Here is a 27384-nt window from a genome sequence, read left to right on the forward strand (position 1 = left end):
GGTGACATGGGGGCAGAAGGGAAAGAGTTTTGGGACAAGGGCTGTGGGGGCGGGGTGTGGCAGTGTTTTGCCTGCATGGCTACGAGCGCCTGGATCGAGTCTGCTTGGCGCTCCAGGATGCTTATCAGCCGCTCCGTGCTTTGTTGCCGGTGCTCCTCATTCTGCTGGCGGATGCTCCGTTCACTCTCCCTCTACTCCTGCACTTTTAGATTCTCATTAAGGGACTGCTGCATTACTTCATACAGCCTGTCTTCTTTGCTTCTACTTGGCCTCTTCCTAATTCTTTGGAGTCTTTCGGCCAGTGATATCACGGACGGCTGGGATCTCAAGGTTCCATCTGTAAAGGCAAAATGCAACACTTAACAGAGGCAGCATTCTTCACACCAGACAGCGCAATGATTCCCCCATACTTAAGGGCAAGCACAGTCTACACAATAGCATAATTTGCCCGTCCCAAAGCGAGCGCACATAACCCATGGGAGCCCCAAAATGGTGAGTAAGCACAGGGTCAAGGGGGATTGATTGTTTCATGGCTGTACTGTCCTCTGGATTTCTGTGTCTTGGGGAGAGCCTATAGCTGCAGGGGGCCCCTATACTGAACACTGTCCTCACATTTTCCACAGGAGTTCATCCTGGAAGATATCTCGCTGCTGAGGGTGACCTGGGAAGCCAGGGAGAGTCTTCTACTATAATGCGGCTTCCACCCTGGCCCATATGCAGCTTGCCTGTGTGCAGCAATTGTCTCCCTGCCCCTCATGGCACAGTGGCGTGGACATGTTAGCCTGACTGCGACAAGGACCACAGTGGCTCTCCCAAGAAGCCTGTGCAAGCGCATTGCCCAACTTCTGGATGAGATCTTTAAAGAGATCACTGAGTCCAATTACCGCGATGTGAGAGAGCACATCAACACCCTATTCTGCATCTAGGCATGCATGCAGCCCTAACCCTCCTCGCCCCAAGAGCCCACACCGAATAACTTCCTTCCCAAAATAAAAGCCGCTTACCGGGAACCTCCTCTGGTGTTTGTCCTTCCCCAAGCACCGGCCGCTGCGACTGGCTACCTTCCACCCGGCTTGAGAACAGCTCCTGGCTGCATGCATCTAGGGATGCCGGGCCATCCTCTGGCTCAGCCCCCGTCCCCCAGCACCCTTGCTCCCGCTTTCTTCCTCCTGCCTTGTTGAACTGGGCTCTGAAGTGTCCATGGTGGTTCTCGGAGTGGAGGTGGGGTTGCCCCCAAGTATCGCGTCCAGCTCTTTGTAGAAACAGCAGGTCACAGGGGCACCACCGGAGTGGCGGTTTGCCTCATGGGCTTTGCGGTAGGCACTCCGCACTCCTTCACTTTAACCCTGCACTGCACTGCATCCCGGTCATGGCCCCTTTCCATCATGTCCCTTGATATCTGCCCGAAGGTATCGTAATTCCTACGGCTGGAGCGCAGCTGGGACTGGACAGCTTCCTCCCCCCAAACACTGATGAGATCCAGCACCTCGCCATTGCTCCATACTGGGGACTGCCTGGTGCGTGGAGGCATGGTCACCTGGAAAGATGTGCTGAGAGAACTCCACGCCTTGCTGAGCAAACAGGAAGGGGCTTTTCAAAATTCCCAGAGAATTTAAAGGGCGGGTCTGACAGTTGGTCACCTGAGGGCAGGGCAGTAGAGTTCAAAGTGATGACCAGAGTGGCTAGAACAGGCATTGTGGGACACTTCTGGAGGCCGATCAGAGCGCATTAATAGACCAGGGCGTCCACACTGGTGCTGCAGTGCTCCAGCGAGGGCGCATTAAATGTTATTCCACTCGCCGAGGTGGATTACCAGGACTGCTCTAGCCGTGGAGTCCGGGCGCTCTACGTGCCTTGCCAGTGTGGATGCGTCATGAGTTAGGGCGCCCGGGCCTGCTTTAATGCACTCTAACTCGCAAGTGTAGCCATGCCCACAAACACCTCAGGAATGGAGGTTGTTTGTAGCTCTGAATTTTGACAAGAGATCGAAATGGATGAGTCAGTTGATGACAGAAAGAGGAAAAGTTAACATTAGGGAAGAGATCTAGGAAGACTGATTTTTTTTTTCCCTAAGAGAAAATTTTGGGAACACTGCCATTTTACACAGTCAGAGAAGTGCCACCATGTAGTCATGGTGATTGAGGGAATAGTGACAAGGCTTGAATCCCGCTGGAACTGAAGGAACGATATTGCCTTTAATAAACAGACACAAGAAAAGTGGAAAATTTCCCTTTTTATATGTTTACTAGTAGCATTCTGCAATCTGTCCATACAAGGTGAAGAGAATGGAATGAAACCTTTCTTGAAAAGTGTAATTAAGAAGGGGGAGAGGAATGTACCCTAACTTCTGAAATTGTAACTTCTGTAAATGAAATGTGAAATGCAAGGCAGAGGATACCTAATAACTCCCCCTGTCTGATTAAATAGAAGTAAGAAACATAATACTTCTGACTTTGTATTGTGTAATAACATAGGTTGTATTGTGTGTTTAAACTGTGATATGTAATATGGATAAACAAAAAATACAAGCGAGAAGCGTCATGAATAGGGAAGGGCAAACTATTCCAATGAAACAAAAACCATCTGGCACCCTCTTCCAAAACAATGATTGAAGTGAATTAAAAACTTTATTGTGGTTTTAAAAGGCTGATCCTTTTTTAGTTGTGTTAATATACTGTTTCTGTCCATTTCCTGGTTCTGGCCAGGAATGGAAACAGAAATGCCAGGAGAGAAGAAATGTAAATGGTATTTTTGACTCAGCCTAGACCAGTAAGAACTGGAAATCTGACTGAAAATGTTTTTGCAAGATAATCCAGCCTCATTTCTATGCCAAAGAGTTTGGCATGAGATCTGAACTTTTGCATGTTTCTTCCAAACTAAACCAGTGGGCTACCAAGTAACCAGGCATTTAATATATTGGTCACTTCAATGGGCTGCTGGGCCAGTTTTCCCCCTCTCTCTAATGCACTGCAGTGCCTCTCTGGGCAGGCTAATGCATATGGAGTCAGCCAATGCAAAACCCTGCTGGCTTTTGCTTCCTGCTGCATCAGCCGACTGTGTCTCCACTACCCCAAACTCCTGCCTGCTAGTGATTAGAAGCACCAATTTGCATACCCTGAATGGTTCCCGTTCCTCCTACAAAACACACAAACCCTCCCTACTTAGGGCTACGTCAATGGAAGTCCAGCAGCCTGCACCTCGCTGCCAAGATAAACCCAGCCATGTTTCACTTAGTTTCTATCACTGTCTTAGGCCTCATGCAGGCACCCCAAAAACACCTGACATTTTCAGAGGCAAGTGTGGGATGAGAATAGATTATGTGGGGGAGATGGATGGGGGAAGGGAAGAGAGGAAACAATAGATTTTGGGCGTTAATATCCTCATGAAGTATGCAAGCAGCTGTAAACACCTAGTGGGCTTTTCATGATACGAACTCTGGTTTGTATTCTGTGCTGTGTAGGTATCAGAATCTCATTTAAGGATTTCAAAGGTTACCTTGTGGATATGCATGCGGGTGCATATGTATGAGGTCTGAGAGAGTAGCAGGGCTGTGTGTGGTAGGGAGCAGAGGATTAGTGATGGGTGGAGACAATGGAATGAGCGATAAGGAAAATGAGAAAAATCAATGACAAATAGGTGAGAGAGGAATGGAAAGATTATGGAACTGCAGGTGGAGCTGGGAAGAAGAGAGAACAAACACAGGAATAGAAAGGTGGGAGATTATTAAACATAAGGCAGAGAAACACCAGCTAGTAAAAGGAGAGAGAAAATGCTATGAAAATAAGGGAAATAGAAGAAGAAAAATAAGAGAGACACAAGTTATTTAGAACCCCACTCCAGCAAAGACTTAAGCAGTCTCTGTCATTTGGACAACTAATGTGCTTAAAGTTAAACATGCAAACTGTAACAGAAATTAAAACTATGTAGAATGTTGAAGTTTAAAATGAGACACAAAATTCTTTGGTAACTTCCTTTTGGTTTCTAACCCAAACTATGCCTGCATTGGCGTAATTTGGTATGGAGGCATCAGTAGCAAATCCATAGTTAAATTTGCATTAAGATTTGTACTTAAAACAGGCCTGAAATCCCTCTACTTCCTATTTTAATAACTGAATTTAGTCTTGAAATTAACCACAATAGCTCATCAATGGAAAATTAATTTTCCATGTAATTATCTTTTTTTTTTTTTTTTTTTAGTAAAGCAATTACTAGCTTGGTCAGAAGACAGACTTTAAAATAATCCCTTATTGAATTTTGGTCCTGACCTGTCTCATGTTTCTTTGGCTCCCTGTAGCCAAACAACCATTATCACCACAAATTCCCCCCCCCCCTTTCTGCACACCCACACCCTTTCTCATAATGTAACTTGAGAAGTCATTTTCATACTTTATGTTTAAACATAAAGGGTTGGATTGGCATCTCACAATCCATCCCCAGTAGGAGGAAGCATGTAGCTGCGCTGTACCAACAGTAGAATAGGGACCATATTGTGACTCAGAAGGTTACAGTTTAGTCCCTGCTTCCCCTACTGCTCTGTAAGGAAAGTAAGTGCTGCAGTAATCTTTCTCCTGGTGCAATCCACTTTCTCCTCCATGTCAGAGCGACCAAAGCTCTGCCTGCAGTGGCAATGTCTCTTCCCCACCATGCTGCTGCCCTTGAAATGCCACCTTGGTGCCCTGCATAGGAGCATTGCCAGGGGTCACAATCAGGCCCCAAAATATTAATTTCCCTAATTTGCTATAATTTAATTTACTTTGCATGGAAACACTTCCAGCGTTGCCTGGATCCACCAGCTGCTACTTTTCTCCCCTCTTGCCTGGCCTGGCTCCCTAACTCATCATCTGTCCTCCTCCTCACATGTATCTCCCCTATTCCTGACTATGGGAAGGCAGGAAGACAAGCTGCCTAGCAGGGAGCCTGGTCACTAATCCATATGCCTTCTTCCTCCACAGTTGCGCTACTGAGATGGGGTTTACATGAGTGCAAGCTCGGGTTCTCAAGCCTGATTTTGCAGCAACTCCCACCCTGTGCTTGCTCCAACCCAACCTCAAGTCTGACCTTATATTTTTTCATATACACCTCTACCTCGACATAACGCTGTCCTCGGGAGCCAAAAAAATCTTACTGCGTTATAGGTGAAACCGCATTATATTGAACTTGCTTTGATCCACCGGAGTGCACAGCCCCCCCGCCCCCCCCCCCCCAGCCCCCCGGAGCACTGCTTTACCGTGTTATATCCGAACTCGTGTTATATCAGGTCGCGTTATTTCGAGGTAGTGGTGTACAAACTTCACCACTGCACGTGTTTTGTGGTCATTCGTCTTTAACTATGATGAGTGTTCTAGCTGTTACGAGGACTTTGAGCAGGGGGTGGGACTAGATGACCTCCTGAGTTCCCTTCTAACCCTAATTGTCTATGATTGATTCTGTGTGTGCAGTGCTGGTGGTTCTATGGTGAAAATGAGAGGGAGGTTATGGAGTTGAGCAGACAATGTGTGTTTGGGCATTATGATTAAAGCTGGTTGAAACTTTTGAACAGCTACTTTACTGGTTAAAAATGGGCTTTTAAAAATGTTTGCAAATAAATTGACATTGAAATTTTTCATCTTAAAAAAAAAAGATGCCTCTTGTAATCATTTAAAAACATTTTTTCATGGGACTCTGGTAAACAAAATGTCTCAACAACCATTTCATTTTCAAAAAGTTTTCTTTTAAAAAATTGAAAATTAAAAACCCCTAAAAATTTATAAAAGAAAACAAAAGAAAAAAATCCAGTTAGAACATTTCAAAATCCAAACCACTTCAGAAATGGTGTGTGTGTGTATATGAAAATAGGTTTTCATTATTCAACCAGCTCTAATTACGATGTTTGAGTGGTAAAGCATATTTGAGGTTGGTGTGTATGTAAATGTTGTCTTAACTAGTGATTCCTGGTTTTAAAAAGAACTCATTAGTAGGCAATGCATTTGAGCAACATTAACTCTCAATTAACAGATTTTTTTTATGGGGTTTTTGGGTGTGTGTGCCCGTCTGCCTACCTCTGTGACGTGGTCTCTTTTAGAGTTTCCCAAGCCATCTCAGCTATGCTTAAAAGTTCTTCCAAAATCTATTTGTCAAGCCTACAGCTAAGGCTGGCTGAAAAACAAGAATTCTGTTTCATGAAAAATGTTGACGCTTCAACGATTGGTTTTGTTTCACATTGGAACAAAAGCTAGACCTTTGAGAACATTTTTGCAAAAACAAAAAACAAAAAAAACAAACAAACAAGCCGAGTGGTCAGGGCATTCAGGGGGATGGGGGAGACCCAGGTTTAAGTCCCTGCTCTGAATCAGGCACAGTGTATAGAGTCAATCTCCCTTTCAGGCTCTCCTGTTGGAGCTGTTCCACTTTGTATAAATAATTAAATATTCACTAGACCAGAGAGAGAGAGACTGACTCTGTAGCCCAATGTTCAGGGCACTCACCTGCAATGTGCCCTATTGACTATTCTGAGGTGGGTCTCGGTCTCTCTCTTGTTTTGACCAGAAATTGCATTCTGGATCTGAGACACCTTTTGATATTGATGAATTGGGTCCTTGCCTGTTGCACTTGCTGACAAAAACACATTTAGTTGAAAAATTCCCATCTATATCTTTTCAGAGTGGTAGCCGTATTAGTCTGTATCAGCAAAAACAATGAGGAGTCCTTGTGACACCTTAGAGACTAACACATTTATTTGGGCCTAAGCTTTCGTGGGCTAAAACCCACTTCATCAGATGCATGGAGTGAAAAATACAGTAAACAGTATGTATATGAGAATATGGGAGTTGCCTTACGAAGTGGGGGGTCAGTGCTAATGAGGCAGTTCAATTAAGGTGGAAGTGGCCTATTCTCAACAGTTGATTACTTTTGTAGTGCTAACGAGGACAGTGCAATCAAGGTGGATGTGGCCTGTTCCCTACAATTGACAAGAAGATGTGAGTATCAGCAGAGGGAAAATTACTTTTTGTAGTGACCCATCCACTCCCAGTCTTTCTTCAGGCCTAATTTGATGGTGTCCAGTTTGCAAATTAATTCCAGTTCTGCAGTTTCTCATTGAAGTCTGTTTTTGACGTTTTTTTGTTGAAGAATTGCCACTTGTAAGTCTGTTATTGAATGTCCAGGGAAATTTAAGTGCTCTCCTACTGGTTTTTGAATGTTACAATTCTTGATGTCTGATTTGTGTCCATTTATTCTTTTTCGTAGAGACTGTCCGGTTTGGCCAGTGTACATGGCAGAGGGGCATTGCTGGCACATGATGGCATATATCACATTGGTAGATGTGCAGGTGAATGAGCCCCTGATGGTGTGGCTGATGTGGTTAGGTCCTATGATGGTGTCCCTTGAATGGATATGCGGACAGAGTTGGCAATGGGGTTTGTTGCAGGGATTGGTTCCTGGGTTAGTGTTTTTATTGTGTGGTGTGTAGTTGCTGGTGAGTATTTGCATCAGGTTTGGGGGGCTGTCTGTAAGCCAGTAGGAAAGCACTTCAGTCTCCCTGGACACTCAATAACAGACTTAAAAGTGTTATGCCTCCGAAGAAGTGGGTTGTAGCCCACGAAAGCTTATGCTCTAATAAATTTGTTAGTCTCTAAGGTGCCACAAGTACTCCTGTTCTTTTTGCGGATACAGACTAACACGGCTGCTACTCTGAAAGCAGACTTAAAAGTGGCAATTCTTCAACAAAAAAACTTCAAAAACAATCTTCAATGAGAAACTGCAGAACTGGAATTAATTTGGCCTCGTTAGCACTACAAAAGTAATCAACTGTTGAGAATAGGCCACTTCCACCTTAATTGAATTGGCCTTGTTAGCACTGACCCCCCACTTGGTAAGGCAACTCCCATTTTTTCATATATACAGGGAAACCCTGCTATAACGCGCCCCGCGATAATGCGAATTCGGATATAACGCAATCATAAGGTGGCTCCCACCGCCCCAAGCGCGCAAAAAAAAAAAAAAAAAAAAAAAAAGGCGGCCAGAGCGCCGCCGAAGCACAAAACAAACAAACAAAAAAAGCAGCCGGAGCGCCGCTGAAGAAAAACAAAAAAAAGGAACGTGCCTTCCCCACTGCCTCTTCCCCCCCTACCCCTGCTTCTCCTTTTGGCGTGAAGAGCCATTCTCCTCCCCAGGTGCTCCTCACTCTTCCTCTGCCCCTTGCACATCTCCCCTGCTCGCTGCCCAAGAGAAATTGACCGGCTTGAAACTGACCGGCTTTAAATGGTAAAATTTTCGTAACCCCGCTATACCGCGACCCCGCATTTATCGCGATCGAATTTTTTGGACCCCAATCATCGCGTTATAGCGGGGTTTCACTGTATATACTGCTTACTGATGCATCTGATGAAGTGGGTTTTAGCCCACGAAAGCTTATGCCTATCTATCTCTGTTTCCGGGCACATCTCAGTCAAATCCCTTCTACAGACCAACTTATGTATCGTCGCTGCATTTTAAATTGAAAAGAAAAGGAACAACCTGTGTGGCTAAACCTAAACCACGCAATCCAATCTCTAACTCACATCCTTCATTGCCCCTTCCTCTTTCTGGTGCATGTTGTATTCTCGCCTGTCTGTCAAATCCATCATGGAGACTGTATGTTCTTAAGGACAGGAGGCCTGTCTCTTATGTGTTTTCTGTGAATAAACTGACACACTTGTGGGTGCTATTAAATAAAGAATAATAAAGATACTATCATTTCTGTGCACACAAATGGCTGTACTGGGGTGAACTGAGAGGAGTTATGATAGAATCTTATGTGCCATTCAGAACATATTGTTTGGGCTGTCAGAATTTAGAAGGTGACTTTGAGAGGAGAAGTCAGGGAACTGATTTTATTTAAACTCAGTGTGGATTGCCCAGGGTAGAAGTGGTTTTTGGCAAGGTGAGTATTGAATGGGGCTGGAGACTACCATGCATGAGAATTGGTGCCTTCCTCACTAATTCTTGTTTGTTGTTTCAAAATGTATAGGCCCAGCTCCATTACCATTTCATGCATTTTTTGAAGCTTATTCTACTCAAAACTATTAATCCTCTATGACTAGGGCCCTACTAAATTCATGGCTGTGAAAAATGTGTCACAGACCGTGAAATCTGATCCCATGAAATCTGGCTAGTGTGAGGGAGGAACAGGGCTGGGGGTTCCTACTGTGCGCAGGGCTCCAGCTGCTAGTGCAGGCCAGGTTGGGGAGATGGGACTTCATCTTCCTCTGTAGGGGCTGCTCCCCGGGGCCAGATGAGACCCCCCCCCCTCCGGGAACCTTCCCTGGCTGCAGGAAGCTCTGTGGCTTCTGGCTGGGAGCCCAGCTCTGAAGGCAGCGCCATCACCAGTAGCAGTGCAGAAGTGAAGGTGGCAATACCTCGTCCCCCCCTACAATAGCCTTGCAACCCCCCCTCATGACTCCCTTTTGGGTTGGGACCCCCATAGTTGCAATACTGTGAAATTTACTATTTAAATACCTGAAGTCATGAATTTTACTATTTTTAAAAGCCTATGACCATGAAATTGACCAAAATGGACCATGAATTTGGTAGCGCCTTATGACAGAGAAGTTTTGACACAGGAATTGTTTTGTTGTCACAGATAGGACTATTACTTCAACAAGGGCATAAAGCAAAAGTAGCAGAACCCTTAAGTAACAAAGTTGCTGTTGTCATACAAACATTCAGAGTAACAAGAAAACAAAAGAATACAAAATGGAATAGGTGACATTTAAGCAGAATTGTTTCTAAATTGTTTACCTCCAAATTTTCCTGGAAATGACAAATCTATTATTTAAATAATTCACAGGAACATAGTAATCAAACGTAACATTAATAAACAATTGACAGCAAACACAGTGCATGTTTGTAATGAGCCATCAGTATATAAAAATATCAATTATCCCCCAAATTACAGCATACTTACCAAATAGCCAATGAGAGTTGACTGATCATGATTTTAACATCTGGCTGAGTGGTGACATCTGAAAGTACATGTATGTGTTATTTGTTTATTCAAGATAGTTGCAATAATAATAATTAATAAGAAGACTTACTGTGTTTTTCATCCCAGGATCTCAATATGCTATTGCAAACAATAATTACAATTTACTTGCAAATTACTTCAAATATTAAATGCTACAAATTAATTGTTATACTTCTGGCTTATTCACAATGGCCACCCCTGGGGGAGTGTGGTCTGCTGGCCAAGGGATGTGTCTAGCATGTATTGTGGTCAGGTGCATGCTTTAGTTAGGGGTGCATGCAGTCACATTTCTGAATAGTAAGAAAATGCATCCTCACCACATGGAGCCCAAGTCCGGACTAGTGGAAACTTGCCCTGATTGGCAAGATGCCTGGAGCAGAGTGTGTATCTGCTAGCATCCCTCCTCCCACTCACCGTGCTGAACAGGGCAGGGTTTGGTCTGTATTGTATTAGTCCAAAAATATGTACTAATTGGTTTCAATATATGCAGTAATAATATCAAGAATTTTTATCAAATGCAGCTTTGCCAGCTTGTAAACATTTTGAGTTGGTGGCATTGGTACATCAGAGCCAGCTCCCTTTCTGAACCTCACCCTCTTCCCCTTCTCTGTCTATTAATGTTTTTATATGGTCACTGTGATATGTTCTGCCCCTTGCACCTTCTTGTTCTTCCCTTCTCCTCTTTTTTGAAGACTCCACTGACCAGCAGCTACAAATGGGCAAAGATTTTCCATTGGAAGCAAAGTTTAAATGTTCCCACCCAGCACTGACAGACACTTCCTGGCACACGTTAGTATTTGTTTAATGCTGCTTTGCAGGTGGCCTGACACCAGTGTGATGTAGTTAAGGTTGACTTTCAGCGATGGTTTCTGCAAAAGTCATATTTTTGAGGTTGTAAATGCTAGCTGTTGTCTAGCTGAGCTTCCCATAAAACAAGTAATAATCATTCGTGGTTATTTTAAGTCCTACTGGCTCCTCCCTAGAATGTTCTCCTGGCTCCATAATCTCATAACTTTGTAGGTAAAATCCCTCCTTTTCTTTCTCTTGGTGCAGCGCTAGACCTTCTCTCTCCAGTGGGGACTTTTCTAACCCTCCTGAGCACCGTCAGAGGTGTGTGTGTGTTGGCTATTTTTCTCAGGAAAGGAGGGGAGGTATTTCCCAGCCAGGTATTTTATTTTGTTTCCTTTATAAGGTGGCCCCCTTACAGGCTGTTCTCCATACCTGAGAGTGCTGTGCTCTTGCAATGCTGCTCCCTCTTTCCAGCTTTCTCTCTTATCCTGGCCAGCATTCCTTCTCTCTATAAAACAGGCTCTAATGTCCAAGGCTGTGTGTGTGAGTTACTGCTGAGTACTTAGGGCCTGGTCCTGCTTGGTGCTGAGTGCCTTCTGTGAGGTACTGAGTGCCCTTAGGTCTCGCAGAGGTTGATGGGAGTTGTGGGTGCTCTGCATCTGGCAGGAGGTGCTCAGCGCCTTGCAGGACAGGCCCTTAATGACTAACATGTTTGCTTACAGTCACTGCACTGCTAGTATCCAAGTTACTGCTTTGAGATACCTCAGCTTTGAAAAGAGCTGTGTAACTAGGGTGACCAGATGTCCCGATTTTATAGGGACAGTCCCGATATTTGGGGCTTTTTTTTATATAGGCTCCTATTACCCCCCACCCCCTGTCCCGATTTTTCACACTTGCTGTCTGGTCACCCTATGTGTAACACTATGTAATACCCAGATATTCTTCTATTCCTCTTCATCTCTCTCTTTGTCTCTGTGTTTCTCTAGCAAACACTCATACTCTTGTGTTGTCTCTCTCTCTCACACACATTCATCTCTGTTTTTATGTGTAGTTTCTCTCCTTTCCATATCCATGGAGGAAGTTTGAGGGGATACAGCCTTCTAAGGCACTTCTTACCAGAAGCACATGGTGGGTATTAATCACACTGATCAGTAAAACATAATGAGGTCTAAACCTGTCCCTTACATTATTACACCCTTAAAAACAGATTTTAAATATTTATTCAGGTTTAGAGAGAAGAATGTGCCCTGTCTGATTTCCCTCTTCTACCACCCAAAACAATAAGTCAAAGAGCATCTCCTCACCCCACTATTTACCATATAAGGTTAAAATATGTTTTTCATTTTAGATTATTAAAAGGAAGAGTGGGGCAAAGGGTAAATCCCTTGCAATCATTAGCTAGTTTGCACATGGGACAAACAAATATGACCAGTAGCATAAAAAATCACTCACTTCCTCTTCAGAAGTCTTTCCTGAGTTTACTTTAATCTCTTATGATTGCTGAAGTTCATTTGTCCCAGGTTCATAGCGACTTATCCCTCTATTATTAAGTACTTGTTCTATGGTAGTGACTGGAGTCCCCAGTCAGGTATCAGGGCCCCACTGTGATAAGCATCGTATACATGTCTAAAAATGCAGTCCCTTTCGCAAAGAGCTTACAGCCTAAGCATATGACAAGAGGCAATAGGTAGTTCCAGCAAACAGCTGAGCGGAAGGACAAGTTAATAGTGTGCAAACCATATTTGATTCAGTGAGCAGCAGTCACATCATGTCCACTACTTACCCATTTTAACACCCTTCAGCCACCTGGTCATTGATTGTAATACTACATAACACTGTAATATCACTGCATTATCAATTATTACTTGAGTGCTCAGAAGATGGACAGTTGGTCATTCTAGCCAGGGCTGATCACATTGCTAGGATTCTGTACCACTAAAAGACATCACTGGAATGCACAAACAGAGCCAGCTCTGAGCTGAGTTGGCAGCTCAGTCTTGTGTGCCAGCATATCCTGTTTGGCCAGCATTGTTGGTGTCTGACATCACCAGCTAATCCATTGCCGTAGTATTAATTTAGGTCAGCTTGCTCACAGTAATAATAATAAATAATAGGTATATCAGATTCTGTATACATGCTCCCATGCTACATATATCAATGGGTATGTTTCTGTACCACGTTGTACAGAAAACTGTCTTGCCAACAGGATCGTGAGCACTTACAAACTCTTATGGGAGTAATAGGCAAAGTCCTTGACTGGTGAGGAGATGTAGAAGTACATCCAGCTGCAAAATGAGTTCATTTTATTTTAACATTGATGCAACTTAATATGAATTACATTGCAATATGCTGCTCAGTCTATTTTAAATATTCTACAAGTGTGAGGCTCTTGTGGTAGAAGAAAGTGTTACTGAACAAATAATGGGGTTAGAATGGGAAGTAAAATCTAGAACTTTAGTTTTTTAAAATTAATTGTCTCTAATGACATTGTTTAAAATAGCCTGATCAGATGAATGCCATATAATAGGCTGTAGAATGACTCAAATGTATTGATGGCAGCTTCATTAAGGATTCAGGACAAGCTGTCTATATTGATAACTTCCATGTCTGATAGCTAGACTTGACACCAGAGAGAGTTTGAGGCCTAATGGCATAGTAATAGTGCAGTGGGCTGCCATGTTAGAAACTGAGCATTAGCAGCTGATTGGTGACTCTCATCCCTGAGGGTAGTGGAGACTGCATGCATTACAGATACACAATGGACTGACTCTCTTGGAGGGAAAAGCAGGACATGCTTACTCATTTGACCAGCACCCCTTGAAGGCCAATTCAGCATTTTGCTGGAGGATGCAGCTTGTGAGTTTTATGTCAGGCCCCTTGCAGTGAAGAAATGAAGTGGCAAGTGCGTGGGTTGTGAGGAGAAGCGTAAAAATATAAACAAAACCAAGACAGTGGTTGGGCTAAAGCCCAGGTTCCTAAGATTTTGAGTTTACCTGTACTTCAGTAGAAGCAGAATTATTTTTGCATTAAGCGGGTCTGATTATCTGCTCCATAGCTTTGGAAACACACTTAGCTGCAGCCCTGGCTGGGGAATTCAAAGGACCATTGCTATTATGCTTCAGGGACTTTTTAAGGAAAACATTAGAAAAATGTCATGTAATGAACTTGTTTGACTTGGTATATGGTATGCTAGGAGGGAGGCATATGGGAATTAATACATGCTAGAGATATTTAAGTTTTAATGTTTTATTTTAAAATATGTGGCTACTTAACATGGAGTTACAGTCAGAAAAGTTGTGATGTAAAATGGCAATTCTGTTCCTTGTGTATTTGGCTTTTAGTGACAATCTTTAAACTATTTTTGTCTCCTAATAATGGACATTTAGCTTCCAGGACCTCCCTCTTATACTCCCTTATATTATTGGTACCAATCTGTATCATAACCACAGACTGCTCCCTAATAGATTTCACTAGAAGTTTCAGTACATGTCTTGTGAGATCTATCACCCTCTTGCTGTGAAGACAAGTCATCTAATGTCTCTTATAGTCACCCACCTACCCAGCTATTGATATTTCTCTGTGTGTCCTTCAGTCATAACACTGGCTTAATCAACTGGAGGATCAAGACAGCCTTTTCCGAGGTAGGCGTGTCCTAGAGTGCCCCTGTACATTGTCTCTGTAAGTAATTAAGCCTCCCCCAGTTCAGCAACTCTGTCCTAAAGATGCCGAGGGACACTGGGTGCATACATATGGCCACAAGGCAAATAGTAATACATTATGCACTCTAGGACTTATCCAACTCCCTTTGAAGTAAACAGAGGACTTTCCATTGAATTCAATGGAAGTTGGCTCAGGCACTGAACTGCATAGTCCCTACCTTGACTAATCTGTGGCTAGTTCTCTACCTCCACTGGATACACTGAGGTTTTTATTTATTTAATCATTTTTCTAAGCTTTCTTCCAGTAACAGTTATTTGAGCATCCCACTGTTCTTGGCACCAAACTCCCATGCAGTTCAGACTTCCTTGTACTTGCTCTGTCTGATGCCTTTCTCAGTATGGGAGCTAATTTTAGATCAGTAGTTCTCAATAGTTTTGGGCTCAAGACCCAGGTGTAAATGTTTATGGCCTGTCATGACCCAGTGAATAGTCTGGGGGTGGAGGCCCTGGCATGGTTCCTGCCCCCCAGTGGGTTGGGTCCTGCTTGTCACTCACCCCTGCAGCTCCTGTGTTGTGGGGCTGGCTGAGCTTGGCTCTCTGCTCCGGGCGTTGCAACCCTGGGGTTGCAGTGCCACTCAGGTTTGGCCCTGCCCCCTTGACTGGACCAAATGTATGTGAGTGGAGTTGTGACCTGGCTCATGGGGTTACAGTGCCACACACTCAAATTTGTCCTACTCGGACTCCCGCCATCATGATGGCTGGGCTAAAGCTGAATGGTGCTGGGAACCCAGAGGTTGCAGTGCCTGCAGCAGGAAGGCGAGCTCAGCCACCTCGTGGGACAGGAGCCACAGGAGCTGCCACACAACCCTTTGAAACATGCTGGCGACCCAATTTTGGATCCCGACCCCTGGGTTGAGAAACCCTGCCTTAGATGATTAAGGGCAAGGTATAAATCCAGGGACTCTTGGTAGCTGTCTCAAAAAATACTTCTAGTTCCAAATGCAGCAACAGCTAGACAAGGGAGACTTCAAGGTTGTGTGGATGAGAAGATGGTGTGAAGAAGAAGGGTTTAAATTTATTTGGTTCCATGGAGTTTTTCAGATCAGAAAGAGCCAGTACAGAAGGGATGGAACTAAACTGTTGCACAAAATATGGAGATAATTTTGATGGATTACTTAAATGCTGAAGAAAGCCAACAGGTACTGAGAAGCACTCCGGTCAGACAAAGCCATCTGTTAGGGATGGCCGTAGAACAAAGGTGTCTCTGTATCTAGTAAAGGATAGCACAGAAATGACAGCTGAACTGTATGAAGGGCAGGTTGAGATCAGAGAAGTACATTCCAGAAAAATAACAGGGTATCAGATTAAAGAGTTAAATTAAAATAGGCACACAGCCAAAAATTAAAACTAGAACTGGCTAGAAATAAGTGTGAGAAGCTTACATTCAAAAATAGGTGAACTAGAATGCCTGACAATAAAAAGGTATCTTGATAAAGTAGGCATTACTGAAATATGGTGGGATGACAGTAGTAATGGGCTGGTCAACAGACAATCATGCCACCTTCTTACAAGCTGATTATTATATTACAGTTTTCTTACTGCTTCCTCTGATGCACCAGGTGCTGGCCACCGTCAGAGACACTGGTCTGATGGCAATTCCTATGCTCTCCTTACTGTCAGCAGTGTAGTCAATACAGCAACATGAGAAAGAGCTGGATTTCTGATTCTTGCATCATCAACTAATTCTGCCTTTATTTACATTTTTGCAACCCCTAGGAGATTTGATGAGGATTGGAAAGATGTAATAAGGGCAGAATTTAGCCTACAAAATAGTTATTACTGCTGGTGCTGAATGAGCTGAAAACAACACAGCTTGATTTTCAATGCCTGGAATGAACTCTCAGAGTTGACAGTTATTCAAGGTTTTGTTTGTTTTTGATCTGTAAGCAGAACTGCATGTTAAGCCACCTTCTGAGCCAGAATAGAGAGAGAGGGAAGTTTTGCTTGCATAGTACCTCAGACTCCCACTTTAGGCTTGACCAAAGCCTACAAACCTGCTGAAGGTGGAATCATTTTCTCAATTTGGGATGAGGTTTGTTTTTGTTTCCTCTTCTTTGACCATTTTAGAGTAATTTTTTGCCTTACCTGTGCCAGTTTTATAAATGTCCAGTGTGACGAAGGACACTGCTCAGAGTACTATAGAGGGTGAGAAGACTAGGAAGGGTGTTTTCTTTTTAATTTCTCTAGGGGTAAAAACGGTGAGGAAAAACTCTATAGGACAGAAACAACGAGGAGTCCTTGTGGCACCTTAGAGACTAACAAATTTATCTGGGCATAAATAAATTTGTTAGTCTCTAAGGTGCCACAAAGACTCCTTGTTGTTTTTGCTGATACCGACTAACACAGCTACCACTCTGAACTCTATAGGACAGACTGGTTCTTAGCAATTAGTGCTGGCTGGCCAACATGAATTCTGTTTCATGAAAAAGTTTTGATGTTCTGACATTTGGTTTCATTCTGCATTGGAACAAAAACTAGAACTTTTGCAATTTAGAGAGAGACCCCAGAATAACCTGTAGCCTGGTGCTAAGGTGGTTCAAGTCCCTGATTCAGAGCAGGAACTTGAGTCTCTCACATCCCAGGGGAGTATCCAATTGCTATTCTGGGGTGAGAGGTCTGTCTTTCTTTTTCCCTGTAGACCTGAGAAACCTTTCCAGGGAAAAAGACCACTTTTATCAAAAAATTCCGGACCAAGTCTATCAGCAATACTGCTATTTAATTAGTCCTCCGTGCCATAACTTCACCAGCACTACATGGCAGCATAGCATGACTTTATACTGCTGTGAAGTCAAAGCTCTATTTGGGCCTCTTCAACCCAACTGTCACTCTACTGGACCACGTTGCCGCTTGCACAAACTTTGCTTATAAGCTCCATGCAGAGGCAATAGTCTACAGTGGTTTTATCTACTTTTGTGGGTAATGCTGGGAGTGTGGCTAACAGAACTTTTAAAAGACGAATTATAGCACAGAATCTCTAGTCCAACTGGAGAATTTTTGAAACAAAACATGGGCTCAGCAGTTCTAGATTTAATAAAACATGAAGGCCAGATTTTCTAAAGGAGCATCTAAATGTATGTGCCCAAAATTGCACCTTCCATTTTTTGCACATGTAATTTTAGTATCACAAGGTTATTGCATGCCTAGAGTCTTATGTGTGCAGATTTGGTAGCTGGTGGCTCTACCTTCTGCTGTTCGTCTACCTGTTTGGTGCACACACTTCTTTTTAATTTGGGTTTTGGGCTGAGGTGTTCAAAGGGGTTTGATGGATATCTGCATATAGGCAGCCCTTTACATTATGTAGAATTGTGTATTTTAATTTAAGGGAGAGGAGTCCTGAGTATAGGAAGGATGGCTATGGATACCATTCTAAATGTACAGCTGAGTTTTTTGGGAACATGAATTTAAAGGCAGGATTGAGGTCAGTTAGGGAATGTTGCTCTTGCCATCATGTTCTGACTGTCCTGGTATCCTGAAAATCATCTTGCCCTGGATATTTTAAATACCTCTGATTAATTAATGCTGCTAGAGACATTGCCAGGAGCACAAAGACACTTCGACTGTGAGCCACTTGCAGTGAAAAAAGACTGCAATAAACCTGGAAGCAGTGAATGTGACTGAAAGGGATTCTGTTCTGAAAAAACTACTGGAGGGGGCCCAGAGGTTTCCCCATATTTATAGGAATACTGGGTTTGTCCCTCTGTTGGAGTGAACTGGGGGCCTGCAACCAGCTCAAATGGGACCCACTGAGGTCAGTACTATCTCTATTGGCTCTGCATTGGCTCTCAGGTTTCCTGTCTCTCTTTTTTTCCTCAGTTCCCTGCTATCTTCTCCCAAAGATCTTATCCTGTTCTGCTGTTTTCTTTCTCTACATCCGGTTGTCTGTCTTTTCCCATTTGCGCGCTCTCTCTCTGACTCTCTGTTCTTTTTTGGATTGGATTAATTGATTTTAACTTGAGTGAGTCACTGCTGTACCCCTGGTTAGTTAAAATCTCTTCTTTATGAGGTTTCATTTTCTGAACTTCAAAGTGAAAACAGGGAGGCTTTCAGTTGTCACTACAGAACGAAGATCAGGCTGGAAGGAAACACAGTTCAGAACCTGTCCTGTCAGTCTGTATAGGTATGACCATACATCATCATCATTAGAATATGTGATAGGATAGCACAGAGAGAAAAATAATCCGATGACATGCTTATTGCGCCTGAATGCAGAAGACATAATGGCATATCAGAAGAATGTCTACTAAATCCAAAACCTACAAGAGGAGAATAAAGATCCTCTTACTGATTAGGGTGTACTCCAGGATGTACCACTAAGGGTGTGCACTCAGATTCCTCTAAATATTTAATTTCTCAAATGTCCTGATCCTACAATAACAAAGCAAATGTTTTTGACTCAGAGAATCAATAACATTTTGGGAGCTGCCTCTTTCTCATGTTTATATTGCAAAATATTTACAATAGTATGAACCCCAGGTTCTTTGACCATAGCAATGTAGTAGGGTTCCCAGCTCTCCCCCCTCCATACTCTTTAAAAAAAAAAAAAAAAGATCAGATTAAGCCCTGACCCAGCAAAGCACTTAAGTATATGCTTAGCCCATTGAAGTGAATGGGAATACTAGCCTACTTAAAATAAAGCATATGCTTCGTTGGATTGTGGCCTATGTGAATTACTGGCCTTTTAAATAAAACAAAAACAGAAAAACTCAAATATGCAGTTGTACAGTATATTTTCTAAGGGACCAGGATATTTATATCATCACCTAAAACCTTTTCTTCACCTTACACTTGTCCGAACCCCCCCTTTGAATCGTCATGAACCTGGAAACTTATCAAATGCCTCAGGCATTTCCATAATACTGCACGTATCTAGTAAAGATATTGTTGTCTCTGATATATGTACTCCTGGCTGAATGAAAACTGCATTAAAATGTCTCTACCGACCATTGACAGACGGGGTAGATATGTTCATATAATGATAGAATTTGAATTTAAAAATGCAGATACTTTTATCTTTTAAAGGATATTAACTTTTTGTTTCCAGATATCCCACAAAAAATATTGTGTGTGTGATTGTGATAGGAAGATTACTCTGAGAGAGGCAGGACCGTATAATCAGCAGGTCAAACTCATTCCATGAAATGGGCAAAATATGGGGCCCGGACTATAAAGTTTGTCATGTACGCATTCCTTACTAGTGACAGAAGAATGTTTGTACAAAGATTGAGGGCATTACCACCATTATATATTACTTCATTTGCAGGCGTTGATCCTGCACAGGGTTCTGCTTGCTCGAACCATGCACCCTATGTGGGGCATCAGTTAAGTTGGTGGCACGCCGCATGGGCCTACAGGTGCCTGTTAGCAGAACCGCATGCAGGATTGGGTCCTTAGTAATGTCATTCTGAAATTCAGCAGCGGTTAGTAGGGAAAATATTAATACAGAGCACTTTCAGAACCACCATTGTTCCGTCCCTATTTTTAGGCTATTTTTGCATGCAATTATTTGTTTTGTGTATGTATTTGCAGTTATGCAAATCAGGCTCACAGTTCCGCACCTGAATTGTTGGAGAATAAAGCTCTTAAAATCCCATAATGAGATTTCAGTGTTACCAGTCAAATTATACCAGTTAGGCAGTTGACAGTCACATACATCTTTTTCAGAGCTGCCATTTCAGACTGTCTGCAGCAGAATCATGCTACGAATTCTACGTTGAGTTGGTGTGGGTTTGCACTCAGTCCATATTTGGAAGGTTTCCTATGCAACCAAAAGAGTTACTTTGCCTTCCCCGCTCCCTTCCCTCTCCCCCCATCCCACCCCCTACCCCTAAGGGCCTGAGTTCTCCAGAATCCGATCATGTCATGGACTGGGTTTTTGATACTACCCCTGGGGTTTGAGGAAAACCTGGGAACTCTTAACTACTTACATAGCTAGTGGACTGGGTTTTTGATACTACCCCTGGGGTTTGAGGAAAACCTGGGAACTCTTAACTACTTACATAGCTCTGTGCCCTTAGGGGTAAGGCACATCAGATGCTGTGGAGTAAATAGGTTTATGGAGACTTTCTTCTCAGAGTGATGCCATGTAGTGTTTTGATAGACTTTTGCCCTTGAACTTGCATCTGGTTGTCAGTTTGTGAAGAAGAGGAGTTCTCTGGTGTCTGTTAACTTTAGTTCTATTATATTTGATGTGGATAAATTTGCTCATTCTTAATTACAAAATAGGTCCTGTAAAACTCTCTCATTCATTTCTGTTCTGCTCTAGGATTGACAGGGTATTGTTATCCTCATGTCCTTGCTTGTTTGATGTAGGAATCTAGGCTGTGGCCTAAGAGTTTACACACACTACGGAGCATTACAATTTCACCTGACAGTGAAATCCGTATCCTCCTTATGTTGCATTGAGAGAATGCAGATTTTAGCTAGCAAATACAGAAGCTACATTTTGTGTTAATGAATTAAACCCTAAGGTGCCTTTTTATTTACTGTGAATTGTTTTCATTTGCTGACAAAGTTTGGCATTAAAGATTAGCAGGTACAATAATTTTTCTTGCCAGGAGCGAATTTATATACATCGACTAGAAATGGAGAAGAAAAACCCCCAAAGAGAAGAGACGATATGAGTCACAGTTTTTGGCAAGCATATCCATTACTAGATGTCAGGTAATTAAGTTGTTCCATTCTGAATTTTGCCTAAACCACAATATATGGGATCAGTTTCTGTTAAACAGAAGGGATTTTTAAAGAATTCATTCATAAGATCATTTGCCTAATACTCTAAGGACTAGCATTAGAAAACATAGTAGTGTTCGAGACTTTATGTGTAACGAAAGAGAACATAGAAAAACTGATGGACATTCAAATGAACCTGCAGATCAGTGATACTCTTGCTCTTCATGGTATCAACCAGAAGTGGTAACCAATCTCAGTTTATACTTAAACTTTAATAATAATTTTTTTTCAATTCTTGGACTTGCCCAACATGATTTAAAATTATTCCTTCCATCACATTTGGAGCGTGTTCACATAACTTACAATTTCAACTGTGTATGTTTGTCATTCCCACAAACCACGGCTGCCTTCTAAAATGAAGTACTCTTTCTCCATTTATCACTTGCTTAGCGATGTCCTCCTCTTAGTGGTTTTAGGAAACTTTCTCTATTTGTCTGGTCAATAAAACAAAGGCATATTTCCATATCCTGCTCTTTTGTATTGTTCTGAAGGACAGAAAACCCGTGTGCTTCTGAATGCATTTAGGTACTGCTATGCTCTTATACAGGGCTGACGAGAAGGGGGGGGAAGCCGGTACAAATTACCGGGGCCTGGCAGTCCAGAAGGGGGCCCGGCTTTCCCCCCTCCCCTCTCGTCGGCCCTGTTTAGCCGGTCAGCCCTTGCTGGGGGGCCCGAAAATTTTTTTTCACCAGGGCCCGAACCCGCTCTCGGCGGCCCTGCTCTGATATGCCATAAGATACAACGACATATGATTTGATGCATGCCCTATAAAGTAATGCTTACCATGTCTATGAAGGTTGAGTGCACTTTTATGAGACTGAGTGGAAGCCACATAGTCGTCATGGGTCCAGGCAGAAAGCAATTTTCACATTACAAATTAACCTAGAATTTTTAATACAAATGATTAGCCTAAACTCCATGTCCCATCATTGGCTGTTCCGAGTACTTATGCCATAGACACCCCTATTGTGTTTCCTTTTTCATTTTGTTCCTGAAAATACATTCTCTCAAAGTCACATGGTTAAAATCTAAATGAAATATGGTAAGCCTGCTTTGGCATAAACACTAGGTGCAGTTTTGTGAAGCAGCAGAAGGAACCTTTTAATCATTGTGATCAGTAGTTTCCATGTTTATCTTCCTGGGGTTGGTTTGGTTTGGTTTTTTAAAATTGTATCTGTGATCAAATGCAAAGCATCCATTGTTCAAGTTATTCTGCTTTCTCTGTGCAGGCTGTGCAACTATTACTCCACCTTTGCTGTGCTATTGCTTTGTTTGGAATTTAGTCCCTAAGGAATTTATGCACCATGCAGGGCTCTTTTGTTGTATAAGGTTACATGAAGCCAACCAGTACTCTTCACAAGAAAATAGACTCCCTCACCCTAAGGATCAAAGGGGAGTAGTGTTTGCTTTACTCAGTGAAACAAAACAATGTTTAACCCTTTCTCCCTGATGCCAGAGCATCTTACATTGGTATTTCAGATAAACAGGACAGTAAGCAATACTGGATTTACATTGTTTGAACAAGTGTACTGAATTTTAATTCCCCAACTCATGGTTTAGGATCACGTGTGGTTATCAAAACTATTTTATTTTGAACCTAAAGGAAAGGTTTTTTTTATTTCCCTCATGACACTTTCCCCTTCTTCGTTCTGTCCATGTGTAGTCTTGCTACTTAGTTCAAGAGCCTTCTCCTCTGCCACTTCTATTGTCTGAAACAGTTTCTCTCTGTCTCAGCAATTTTCCATCTCAATTCAAATTTCAGCTGCAAACCTCTGATTTCCATGAGCTCTTGACCTTTCTGTCATACTCACTTTGCTATTATTATTTTATATATATGGCATATCGCTCTATAACTGTATTATGCAACCTTTTGTAAAAAGCAGTTTGGGATGAATTTTGAATGAGAGATGCTTTTTGAAAGGCCCATTGCATGTTGATGGCAAAACTCTCGTTGACTTCACTAAGAGCAGAATCAAATTCTTCAAAGTTCTGTTGTAAAACTGTGAAAGGAAAAACTCACATGGAACTACAGCTGAACTTGAAATCATACATATTGTTCTCAGGAAAGCTCTGGGATCCGGAAATAATTTTTGCAATCCTAAAGCTGTATGTCTCTTATCTAGATACCATAAGGATAGGGTTAAGTAAATACCTATAATACTAAAGTTTTCTTAACTTTCGGGGAGCAAAAGGTAAAAGTATATTTTCTTTTTAAAATTTTGAGAAATAAATGCTCATCTTATTTCATCAATTTGTGACTGACTTTTAACAGATATTTGTAGTGAGATGGTTTAGTATAAAAACCAATTCATAAATTCTTGAATTCTGCTGATTTCTGGAGATATTTTCCTTTTATAAATATTAACATTCATTCATTAACAATAGAAAGTAGATAAATAAGGAACCAAGATGCCGTTTGTCTTTTAACCTGTGGGAAAAAAAACACTGTCTGGTATTTCTCATGGGTCCAGTTGCTGAAACAGGAGAGTTTTGCTTGGTGATGCATCTGAGCAGTAACCATTAAGGTCCTGGCCATTTCCTGGGGATTAATGACAGGCTTGGCAAGAGAAGATGGCCTGATGCACAGTCTGAGGCTATTAACCCAAGATGGTCATTAATCTCCAGGAAAAGTCCTGTGCTCTGTATTTAGATGGCTTGCACCCCCATCTACCACCCGAGAGGGTATAAGTATCTGTTTTGCTCACCTGGATATAGAGGGCAGGGAGAAGTCCCACTGAGACTCACCCCAGACAGTGAAAATGTAAACAAACCCCAAATGTATGGGTTTCTAAGGAGTGATGCCTTTTCAGTCAATACGTGCAAGGGATTTCTGGAGAATTATTCCTACCTTTCTGCTAGCCAGTCAGGCAGGCTCTCTCCTTTCAGCTCATGTGGTGATTCATTCTCACTTGAACAGTTCCTGCTATACCACTGTCATCAGTGATCGTTATTGGGCCTGATTCAGCCAGGCCGACCTGAAGGGAGGGGTGAAAGTGCATGCCTTTGCCCTTGCGGGGTATTTACTGTGGGGGGAGCACAGGTGATGGTGCCAGTGTTGCACTCTTCCAGAGGTTCCATCTGGGAAAGGAACCTTTAAAGCTTGGGCTCCACAGGAATAAACGTTTTTCTGGTTATACCTGTTCCACCAAGGTCATAGGCTGTGCTGGCCACCTCCTGCTCCTCCCTGTGGAGTAGGTTGTGGGCATCTTGTGCTGTGGCTTCCCTGCTCCTAGCAGTCTTTTGGCTGCCTGGAGCACAGATCCCAATGGAGTCGATCAGGCCTGTAATTTATTAAGTGCCATAAAGGTGCATAGAACTTTACAAAACACATTAAAGTCTGGTAGTTTTCCCAGACTTATGGTACCAACTGGTGAGTGGGACAAACCATTTCCATTTCCTTTTTGCTCTAAGTTATAAAGCACTTTATTGGTAAAGATTCTCCACAAACCTAGGATTAAGGTTCAGGTTCCTGTGCATTTAACATCCCAGAAAACTTCCGGTTCTTACAGTATGAGTGTTAAACTGTAGAGTTTCAGTGCAAACACTACCCTACACCGAGGGGGGAGGGGGAGTTTCTCCCGCCAGTGTAGGTAAACCATCTCCCTGAGAGGTTGTAACTAAGTTGATGGAAGAATTCTTCTGGCAGCGTAGCACTGTCTACACTGGGGATTAAGTCTGAACAGCTGTGTGTCTCAGGGATGTGGATTTTTCACACCCCTGAGAGACGTAGCTCTGCTGATGTAAGTGTAGACCAGCTCTCAGTTAAGATTTAAAACCATCTAACCTGCCATCTTTAAAGTAGATATGGAAAAGTTCCATGTCTTCATTTTTGCCCACGTATATGTGGAGCATTGGAATATCTACCTCGTTATCTTTTGGATTGTAGAATTTGTCAGCTTCTGAGAGCACACTGGATTTTACCTCTCTCGTATAAAAAGGAATTTTTATCACCATCTCAAAAGATGTTTTAGTTTTTTCTCAATACCCAGTAGTAATCAAATCGGTGGCAATTTTTGCCCTTTTAGCATTGTGCTGAAGAAGAGAGTTTTTACTAGGGTCTTCTGATTGACATTCTAGTGCAGGGGTTCTCAAACTGGGGGTCGGGACCCCTCAGAGGGTCGCGAGGTTATTATATGGGGGGTCGCAAGTTGTCAGCCTCCACCCCAAACTCCGCTTTTCCTCCAGCATTTATAATGGTGTTAAATATATAAAAAAGTGTTTTTAATGTATAAGGGGGGTCGCACTCAGGGGCTTGCTGTGTGAAAGGGGTCACCAGTACAAAAGTCTGAGAACCTCTGTTCTAGAGCATTGTATGTATTAAATGGATGTTTTTCTTTGTGTTTGCAAGAGACATATGTCATATGCAATTAAATAAAATTGAATTGGGGTAATATGAGCTGTGCAAATGTCATTAACAGATTTTCTTCCCATTACACTAGCCTCATTAAAGCCAGGGACAGGATCTGGAGTAGAACAGACTGAGGTGCTGCTGATTTCTAATTTAAACTATTTACTGACGGCATGATCAAAAGAACTGCTAGGGGAGAAATGTCTTATGAGATAGGACTTCATCCTGCAAGTTTCTTAGCACCTCCTTTGAAATACTGAGAACCCTCAGCTCCCATTGACTCTGCAGGAGTTAAGGGCGCTCAAATCCCCACGTGGTCAAAGCTGAAAAAATTAATCTGCCCAGGTGATTAAAAAACCCAAACCAAACTCACAAGAGAGAAAACAAAACCATCACCCAGGTCCTGTAGCTGCCAAACCTCAGCAGTTGGCTCTGTTTTTACTTTTGAAGCTGGACATGAGACTGAATTTAATTAATGGGTTTGACTTGCTCTAGAAACACATAGTAATGAGCCCACCCTCCCCACATTTCTCACAGATGGTGTAAACATACAAATGTTGTTGTGTATTTACTCATGAAAACTTGCCAGCATCATTGTGCTAGATACAGCTGAATGCCTCGAGCAGATGGCAAGCCAACAATTGCAACAAATTCCTTGCTCTTTGAACACACAGATCATTTCCACAAAGAAGCAGCAGGTTACAAGGGGTTAGATGGCTAATGTCACTTTCTTGGTTCCACATGAGTTCTGCTCAAAAAATAGCATTAACAATACTGTTATGGAATATCATATATGCAGGCAAAATGTAAATATTGATCTTATGAAGAATTTAATTACATGTTAAATCCATGTATCCCAAAATATTTGAGTTAGATTTTTCCTGCCATACTGTGGAAAAGTTCCCTAATCCCTTTTAAAACAAACAAACAAGCAAACAAACAAAAAGGTATCCCCACAAAAGTTTTGGAATTTCTTAGGCCATATTGCTTGTTGTTACTGTGTTTTTAGTTACATTTTGTAAAGTATAGGAATGAAACCTAGAAATGGCCAGACTCTATCAGTCCCAAGTCTAGTCCACTATTCTGTTAGTGGCAGGGCCGGCTCCAGGCACCAGGCAACCAAGCACATGCTTGGGGCGGCACCTGGTAAGGGGCGGCGGGGGGAGCGCGGCGCGGCATTCCGTGGAGCAGCAAAAAAGTTAGAGCCGGCCCTGGTTAGTGGCCTGCAACAGATGCTTCAGAGGAAGGGCAAAAAACCCCGTCAGCTGACATTTATGGGATATCTTCCCCCTCCCCCCCCTGGAAAGTTTTCCACCTATTCCCCAGTACTTAGAGATTGGCATAAACCCTGAAACATGAAGGTTTATATTTCTTCCAAAACTTATTTGTTGTCATCTTTATTAGTAGTATTCTGGAAATTCGTGTTGTCCATATAAATATCCGATCTCCCTTTGAATCTTTCTGAGTTCTTGCCTTCAATTGTATCTTGTGGCAACTGATTTCGTGGGCTAATTGTGTGTTTGTTTCCTTGTTTCTGGTTAAGGCGCCATATAGGGATTCGGAGAATTGGGTTCGAGTCTTGGTTCTGCCACAACCTTCCTATGTGGTTTGGGGGAAATCATTTAAGCATGCGCTTAACTTACATGCTTGAAGTCAATGGGCTACTCCTGTGTTTAAAGTTAACTTAAGTGCTTTGTTGAAACAGGGCCTATAAATCTCTCTGTCTCTCACTCCCTTTCTATAAACTGGGAATAACACTTCCCTACTACATAGAGCTGTGGTGAGTATAATAAATTCATTAGTGTTTGTGAGGGGCT

General features: G+C 42.5%; 1 protein-coding gene across 1 annotated transcript in view; it reads right to left on the reverse strand.

Moving 5' to 3' along the window:
- The window catches only part of C5H4orf19 (chromosome 5 C4orf19 homolog), a 34949-nt gene extending 23679 nt beyond the window's left edge, over positions 1–11270 (reverse strand). Inside the window, exons 1-2 of the mRNA XM_065404571.1 lie at positions 11204–11270; positions 9923–9980 (exon numbers count right to left, since the gene is read on the reverse strand). Of these exons, the coding sequence (XP_065260643.1) occupies positions 9923–9980; positions 11204–11270 (125 nt within the window). The remainder of the gene's footprint in view (positions 1–9922; positions 9981–11203) is intronic.
- Between the last annotated feature and the right edge of the window lie 16114 nt (positions 11271–27384).

Source organism: Emys orbicularis, chromosome 5, assembly GCF_028017835.1.
Source record: "Emys orbicularis isolate rEmyOrb1 chromosome 5, rEmyOrb1.hap1, whole genome shotgun sequence".
Taxonomy (NCBI): domain Eukaryota; kingdom Metazoa; phylum Chordata; order Testudines; family Emydidae; genus Emys; species Emys orbicularis.